Genomic DNA, 8,716 nt, shown 5'->3' on the forward strand with positions numbered 1-8,716 from the left:
AGAATTGCGAATCCTGCTTCTGTTCTGATTGTGCTTCTGACTTGATCAGGAGGATTGAAAATCCACTGCCTCCTTAGATCATTCCTTGCTGCCATCGCTGCCAGTTGGTGAGCTACTCTATTACCTTCCCTTGGAGTCCAGGTAGCTCCCACGTCTGGAGCCTCGTCTAGCAGTTGGAGAATGTCTCTGATTATAGCATCCGCTTCTGCTATGGGCATTCTAGCCTTGATGGCTTGAACCAAAGGTAAGCAATCAGTTTCTATTATGCAATTCAGAATTTGTAAATTCTTAATTAGGATGAGTGCCTCTCTGTATGCTTGAGCCTCTGCTGCTATTGCTGATGTTGTGTTGAATCTTGATGTTGTTCCAGTGATGATCTTACCCTGCCAGTTTCTGACGACTACTGCTGAAGCTGCGGCGCCGGTCATCCTGTGGTATGCTGCATCAGTGTTTACCTTCAACCTGTTTTGTGGCGGGGGTCTCCAGGTAATTCTCCCCCTCTCTCCATACCTTTCTGCTCTCGATATGTTGTCTATGCTATGCCCCTTGGTTGTATTGTGGTATTCTGTTGCTAGTTGCTCTGCATTGATGATTACCTGTTTTGGATTAATTTTTGTTTGCTGGAAAATTTGCTGATTCCTTGCCTTCCAAATACACCAACAAAGACATCCCAATTGACATAAAATTCTGTCTTGTTCCTTCGCTGTCCCACTCTTTATCTTCCTAACTGTATCCATCATCCAATTATCGAAAGATGAGACATTATTGGCCGTAGGCGCTATCTGAAGGCTTGAGCCGAACCAAACCACTCTAGTCCACGAACACAATAGTAATGCATGTTCGACTGTTTCATTTTCACCATGGCAAATGCTTCACGATGGTTTAATTGCGCATCTTCGCTGATACAAGTTGAAGTTCACTGGCAAGATACTGTGTACTGCTTTCCACAAGAACATTTTGACCTTTTGTGGCACTGGTAATGTCCAAATAGTTTCCCAAACCTCCCTAAAGTTCTTACTAGTTGAGGCCTTGTTGAATTTTATCTCCTCCTTTGTATCTTTCTCTTCCTTCGCAGAGTGGTATCCAGATTTTACTGAATATTGTCCATCCAAACTGTGTGGCCATACAAAATGATCCTTCTTGTTAATTAGACTGATAGGAGTTCTGTTAATCAATTCAGCTATATTCCCCGGAAATAACTCCTTAACTTTGTTCATATCCCATCCCTCGCCCTCTTTTATCAACTCGCTTACTCTTTTTGTTTGTCCTTCACCATGTCTCCCCAGATTGTCTATTCCTACCACCCACTTGTCTTTCCAAATGTCTATCTCCGTACCACTCCCTACGCTCCATCTACCTCTCCTTCTAAGGAAGTCTCTCCCTTCCAACAAGCTCTTCCATATCCATGACGCGTTCCTTCCTTCTCCAGCCTCCCACAAGCTGCAATTTGGGTAATAAATAGCTTTGAGAGTCCTAGCCCATATAGCATCCTCTTCCCTTAGTAATCTCCATGCTTGTTTTGCCAGGTGCGCAACGTTTTGGCATTCTACATCCTTAAACCCCAGGCCACCATTTAATTTACCCTTTGTCAAGTTTTTCCAGCTTTTCCAATGAATACTCCTTTCCTTTCCATTGTTTGTCCACCAGAACTTCGCAGTTGCTGCTTCTATGCTTTTGCAAAATGATCTTGGGAATTTGATGACGTTCATAGCATAAGTTGGTATCGCTTGAATTACTGCCTTTATTAAAACCTCCTTTCCGGCTTGATTTAATAGTTTCTCTTTCCATCCTTGCATCTTATCTAGTATCTTCTCCTTTAACCACTCCAAAGCTTTATTTTTGGATCTGCCCCATCTCGCTGGTAATCCTAAATATCTTCCAGGATCCTCCCACGATGCCATTCCGGTGATCTCCTCTATATTGACTCTCCTTTGAATGGATACTTGACTGCCAAAAATAAGCCCAGACTTCTCAGTGTTGATTCGTTGGCCTGATGCCTCGGTGTATTTATTTAAGATTTGAATGAGTTGATAAATCTCTTCTTCCTACGCACCTGCAAAAATTATACAATCATCAGCGAATAACAAATGAGTGATAACCGGAGCTGATGGAGCTAACCTAATTCCAGAAATGAGCTTATCCCTCCTCGCTTTTTCCATGAGAACAGTGAAACTTTCGGCTGCCAATATAAATAAGTAGGGAGATAGAGGGTCTCCCTGCCTGAGACCTCTTTGAGGGAAAATCTTAGATGATAGTCTTCCATTTATTTTAAATCTATAACTGGCACTCTTCACGCAGCTCATCACCAACCTCACCCATTCACTGCTGAAACCAAACTCTTCCATGACCCTTTGCAAGAAGCTCCATTCCAATCTATCATAGGCCTTATTCATGTCCAGTTTTATGGCTAGGTCTTGACTTCCTAAGTTTCCTTTTCTGTTCAATTTATGAAAAGCTTCCTGCACTATAATTATATTATCTTGTATGAGTCTTCCTTTAACAAAAGCACTCTGAACTGGGGAAATAATGTGGTCAAGCACTTTTCTTAATCTCCCCACTAAGACTCTTGTTACTATCTTATATACAAAGTTACAACAACTAATAGGTCTGAGTTGGTTGAGGTTTTCCGGACGACTTACTTTTGGTATCAAAACAACGGTAGTATCCCCTAAGTCCTCAGGTACAACACCGTCTTCAAAAATTTGCTTCACTAATCCACAAATGTCGTTACTCAAAATATGCCAGTGTTTTTGAAAAAATAACCCGTTTAGACCATCTGGCCCCGGAGCTTTTAACCCTCCCATACTAAAAGCTGCTTCCTTTATTTCCTCTTCCTTAATATTTGCCATGAGTTCCTCGTTTATCTCTCTAGTGACTCTCCTTGGTATATCCTTTACACACTCCTCCATGTTCCTATCCCCCTCCGATGCAAACAAATCCGTATAATGCCTTTCTACTAATCTCATTATCTTTGCTTCCCCTTCTATCCACTGTCCTGTTCCATCTTTCACTCTATCGATTCTGTTCCTAATTCTTCTCTGGATGGTTGACGCATGAAAGAATGCCGTGTTTTTATCACCCCATTTTAGCCATTTCAGCCTTGACCTAAGACACCAATATTTTTCCTCCTGCTTCCAAAGTTCTGATATTTGGGTCTTCAATTCTCTTACTCTTCTTTGGTCTCTTTCACTCCAATCTGCTTCCTGGATTTGATGTAGCTCTGTTTTCTTTCTTTCTATTTCTTTGTCTGCTCTCTTAAATTTCCTTCTACTCCATTCCATTAATTCCTTTTTGCATCTATTTCTTTTCCTTGTGAATTGACTCCAACAATTTCTATTTCCTACATCCTGTTGCCAACATTTCTTAATTACCTCTATGCATTTCTCATGATCTGCCCAAAATGCCTCAAACTTGAACTCTTTTTTTATCCGTCCTCGCGGCTGGGTTTCCAAAATTAGCGCACAGTGGTCTGAGCTTATAGCTGGAGCAGCCTTAAGAATAACATTCTGGTATATCTGCAGCCATTTCCAATTCACTAACACCCTATCTAGTCTTTCCCTAGTGATAAAATTGTTCCTAGGATTACTAAACCAAGTGTATCTACTTCCTTTAAGATCTATATCTATTAAGCTATTATCCTGTACAAATTTTCTAAAAGTATCTAAATAGATTTTTGGTTGAGGATGGAGACCTACCTTTTCATCTTGACTTAAAATATCATTGAAGTCACCTATAAAAGCTTGAGGTTCCTCCTTGCTCATGTTACTTACCGTGAGCTCTTGCCATAGTTTCCTTCGCCTTTGAAAAACTGGATTCCCGTACACAAATATACCCTGCCAATTCCAATCATTATTTATGTTAATATTGGTTTTAATATAGTTGTCACACCACTCATAAACGTTAATACTTATATTAGAAACCCAAAACAGACATAGACCACCGGACAAGCCCCGGGGTTCTACGCAAAACATATTGTCAAAATGCAGCTTCCTTCTTATCCTATTCATTCTTTCTTTCCTAGCTCTAGTTTCCATTAAAAACACTATGAGCGGCTTGACTTTTTTACATAGGTTATATAACTCAGAGATTGTCGGGGCAGCCGCTATTCCCCGACAATTCCAACTTATTATACTCATGGTTGGGGTTGGGGCATGTTAAGGCCCGCCTCCTCAGCCATTTGTCCTCCCTTAAAGATACCAAGACATGCATTGCTGGCTTCTGCTCTCCCAAGTTCAGCAAAGCACTGCTGTTCTTTAATTTCTTGGTCTCCTTGTCCTCTCGCTCTTCCTTCCACTCCTTATGTGTTAGTAGTGGCACCTGTATAAGTTCCCGTTTCCTTTTTAAATTTAGCTTCATTTCCAGCTTCTTCGCTAGCTGTGTTTCCCAATCTACCTGTGCTTCGATTCCTTCCTCTTCATCACTTACTAATTCCAGATAGTAAAAATTCTCACCCTGGAAAGCATGCTGACCCCTGGGTTGATGTTTTTCATTATGTGTTTCTTCAATTTGCTTCTTTAGTTGGTCTCCCTCCACATCATACTCTGGCCAGATTTGTATTTTCTTCCCCTCTACTTTGTCTTCCCGCACTAGCACATCCTTGTTTTTTGCCAGCATGAGCCTTTTTAATTCTTGTCCTATGGTCTCCTTTCCTACTCTCTTTTCTAGGCCCAACGTCCCCTCAGCCTTTCTATAGCTATTCACCTCCCCTTCATCTGTTGTGTGATGTTTCAGCCCACTTTCAACCCCCTCCTTTACTTGTACAGGATTTACCCCTTTGTTGGCCCCAATCTTCTTTGTTGGGCCCATCTCCTTTGACCCTTGTACCTGTGTAATTCTTCCTTCCTTTTGGGCCTTATATTTGTTAGCCCATTCCATCTTCCTTTCTCTTATCTCCCCAATGATATTTTTCAATTTATAGGCAACTTCTAGGTCAGGCTGCGTATCCCAACATTCCTGAAATTCGGGGATTTCTGGTACTTTCTCTACCTGCTCCTCTGGTTCAGCCATCTTCTCCTCTCTCCCAGTTTGGTTTTCCCAAACACTCTCTTCCCTGATTTTCTGCTGCTGTGCCCGGACATCCCTTATCCTGCTCTCCTCAGAATTTTGCTTCTCATCACTCTCCCTATCCAGGTTACGTTGCTCACGCGCCCTCTCTTCATCTTCCTCGCTCCATCCTTGTTGTCTTGAGCTTCCTCCTCCCACAGTTGAAGCTGGTTTACCTTGACCCACTCCCAGACCTGGTGAATATTTCTTTTTGGTGGGGTCCCAGCATGCCATGGCTGTTGGGTTCTTACATGTCTTCTTCTCATGACCTAGTATTCCACAATTGAAGCAATAACTGTCCGGCAACCTCTCGTACCTGAAGAAGACCCACACCGGTGGCAACTCCTCTCTGTCTAACCAAAACCCTGTAGGTAGAGCCTTGGTGATGTTGATGCTAACCCTGATTCTTAGATAAGGTTTCCTCAGTACTCCGTCCCTTTTTGGATCTTCAGCTTCAGCTAACACTCCCAACATTTCTCCAATGATTTTACCTGTTTCTTTCTCCATGAAGTCGAGTGGGATGCCGTGGATTTGAATCCAAAACTCCATGAAGTCATGATCCACTTCGAACACTGATTCACCCTCCCTCCATAGTCTTAGGTTGATCATATTTCCTCTGACATTCCAAGGCCCATTCTGCATGATCTGCAGCCCTCTTCTTCTATCTTTAAAGCTGAATAGCATTTTCTTTGCACCAATATCAGTGACTGCTACATCTTGTGGATTTCCCCACATTGCCAAAAGTGCGTTTTTACATGTTTTAAAGCTTATCTCCTTGTCACTTAATATCTTACCCACCACATTTAAGCACTCTTTCTTGTACCCCAACTCTCCAGGCTTGTTGAGCTTGATTACTTTTCCTTCAATGCTGCTCATAATGTAGCTAACTCAAAGTATTTGTTGTGTTTTGCAGGTTTTTCAGAGGTTTGATAGTGGATAGTAGAAGAGAATATTTTTGGTTATAGATAGCGATTGAGAAGGACTCCCTTTTGGAGAAGAACCTGAAGTTCTCGGTTGACTCTCCTATTGAGAGAAGAAGAGCTTCCTTCTGAAGCTGGTGATGGCAGCAACTGTTTTTTTTTCCTTGTATTAAAAGTACAGGAATCTATCAGAATGGACTCTCACTCTCGGTATGGGTCTAAGCCCAAATTCTAGAAGACTAGGAAAGCAAACAAAGAGCTCATTCCAAGGTCCCAAATACCAATTCTCAAGGCTAATTCACTCTTGAGTCTTGACCAAAAGGAAAGGCTGATTCACTGATAAAACAAAAAATGGGCTGATTCATTAATCAATAAAATATTTGCAGTGTCAAAGAGAGAGTGCCCAACTTTTCAGTCATTAATTTTTGCCCAAAAAATAAGTTCTATTCGACCATTTTCATATCAGATCGGGGATAAGTTTAATTTTGATATATTGATATTATAAATATTTTATACAATTATATAATTATATTTATTTTCTTTTAATGAACATTCATATGATCAATATAAAATAAAAGGAGGATACTCTCATAAAGTTACAGAAAATGTCTTTTTGTAAAGATGTATACGTGTTGTTATATTATTGGACGTTTTAAGTGAACTGATTTTTTTAAAATTTTTTAACTAACCAAAATAAAACCGATCTTTTATAATAATAAATCAATATTCTAAAAATCGATCAAATTGACCGGTCTAACCAGTTCAACCATGAACCGGCGTGAAAAATAGTTCGGTCCACTTTTTAAACCCACCCCTTTCCCCTAACACCCACCCATTCCCCCTAGCACCCACCCCACCCCCCAATTCGTGAATTCATATCACTATCCACTCTAAACTCAAGGTCAAACTCACCCTACCAAAACCCTAAGTTCTCCCTGCAACAGTTCTACTGCGGTGCCGCCGCTATCCGTGCTATCGGCACCTCTACTTCCTCTCTTGTAGTTCGGCGTCCTCCTTTCCCCTGTCCTCATTCTCCCTGACTTCTCTTGAACTTGGAGCAGCGCGTTGCTGTGTCGCCACTCGCTGTCGTCTCGTCGGGCGCCGTCCATGTCTCCGTCGAAGGTTAGCAGCACTGCCTTCACTTCTTCGGTTCTTCTCTTCCTTTTATGCCCTGTTGTTGATTTTTGAATGTGAAACTGTGAATGGATTAATGGAAAATCAAATAATTGATTTTGTGTTGTTGCTCTTTTTTAATTCCTGAAATTTTTGTTGAAATTTTCTTGCTGCTGCTAAAAATAGAAATCAAATCATTATTAAAATTTTTGTTTAGCTTTATTGATTTAAGGTTTAGTGTGATTAGCGATTATTTGTTACTGTTTTGTAACGATTGTTTACTGTCATTGAATACACATCATCTATTGCTGTGAAACACCCAGCACAGCTTTCAGTAAGACCTGTCATATGAAAATGAATACACAATCAATCAACAATTTCATCTCTACTCAAAGACACTGAAAGATCAAAGTTCATACCATATCCTTGTGATAATGTAGATCCACTAGTGACCCTCATAAACTCCTCAACATGTCTAGGCAAAGGAGTAGCTCCTGATAACAAGATTCGAACTCGTCCACCTAATGCTTGTTTTGTCTACCAATTATTCAAACCAATAATGTATTAGATTTTTAATTCAATCTATCATGAGTTTTCTTGCTAGTAAAGTATTGATTAAGTTTAAAACATACCTTATCAAACACAAGCTTATCAAACAAACGTGCTGCTTTGTGTTGTGGAAGACCCTTCTCTAGATTTCTCAACCTGCTGTTGTTAGAGTCAAGAGTAGTTTACATATGAATTGGTAATTAAAACAGTCAAAGAGATTAATTAGTGATAAAATATACTAGTTATATGCATAATGAAACAATGCAATTTGCAGTGCTCCTCCAGAGGAAACCTTGTTGTTTATACCTTCAATTTGCAAAATAAAAAAGGAAAGAGGAGCTTAGAATGAAAAAAATACTTGTTGCTGAAGGATAATTTTTCTTGCTTAATGTTGAATACTGTTGGTAGTATTAATTTTGTTGCTGTTATTAATTTAGCTGAGTTTTTTTGTTGCCTAATTGCCATGCTATTGTTGTATCTTCCTATGTTATACTTCTAGTTTCTAATAGTTTTTGTTCAAGTTTTTCCTTATTTATGTATATTGTTTTAAGCAATTATGAAGTTGAGAGGAAGAAGTTTGGAATCAGTCCTAGAAAATAGGATGTTAGTTGTTTTGGTTGTTAATCAAGATTTGTATCTCACAAAATGATCAATAGGAGAAAGTCGTGGAAGGTCATATTTTAAGTTCTGTTATTTTGACTGAGAATTACTACATCTACATACAATATAGCCAAAGATTAGTGAGTAGTTTTTAGCTGTGGATTTCATTTCTCCCCTTTAAAAATTTTAGCAATATAAATGTAGTTAAGTATCCAACAACTCCCCAAAAAGAAGAAAGAAGAAAGAAGAAAGAAGAAAAAAAGAAGTTAGTTTTAACTTTTAAATAGTCAAGTAGCTTAGTGAAATGGTATTCGTTGAGATTGAAGTGAACTAGTAACATTGAAATTTATGACATTATGTTGAATTGAAAATCTTAGGTTTGTAGGTCATGAACAGGGAATAAATTTTCGGTCTTGTGCTGAATAAATTAGCACATAGATGGTTAGTTCTAGTGGCAAGGTTGTTTCTAGATTTGTTCCTTCCAATTATAT

At 39.5% G+C, this 8,716-nt stretch overlaps 1 protein-coding gene across 1 annotated transcript; it reads right to left on the reverse strand.

Moving 5' to 3' along the window:
• Positions 1 to 2,045: 2,045 nt before the first annotated feature.
• LOC140173715 (uncharacterized) lies at positions 2,046 to 8,090 on the reverse strand. The gene is made up of 8 exons (XM_072198247.1): positions 8,080 to 8,090; positions 7,709 to 7,781; positions 7,496 to 7,613; positions 7,338 to 7,417; positions 6,876 to 7,159; positions 4,198 to 5,911; positions 3,696 to 3,833; positions 2,046 to 3,515 (listed from the first exon to the last, which is right to left on the reverse strand). The coding sequence occupies exons 1-8, from the start codon at positions 8,088 to 8,090 to the stop codon at positions 2,046 to 2,048; spliced, it is 3,888 nt and encodes a 1,295-aa protein (XP_072054348.1).
• Between the last annotated feature and the right edge of the window lie 626 nt (positions 8,091 to 8,716).

The sequence above is a fragment of the Arachis hypogaea genome, chromosome 6 (assembly GCF_003086295.3).
Source record: "Arachis hypogaea cultivar Tifrunner chromosome 6, arahy.Tifrunner.gnm2.J5K5, whole genome shotgun sequence".
Lineage (NCBI taxonomy): Eukaryota > Viridiplantae > Streptophyta > Magnoliopsida > Fabales > Fabaceae > Arachis > Arachis hypogaea.

What these genes read in the sequence shown, in the direction of transcription:
- LOC140173715 (XM_072198247.1), bottom strand. An exon ending in TACATTATCACAAGGATATG is followed by an intron (nt 7,418 to 7,495) that starts GTATGAACTTTG and finishes TTCATATGACAG; the next exon opens with GTCTTACTGAAAGCTGTGCT. An exon ending in AGCCAGCAATGCATGTCTTG is followed by an intron (nt 3,834 to 4,197) that starts GTATCTTTAAGG and finishes TGGAATTGGCAG; the next exon opens with GGTATATTTGTGTACGGGAA.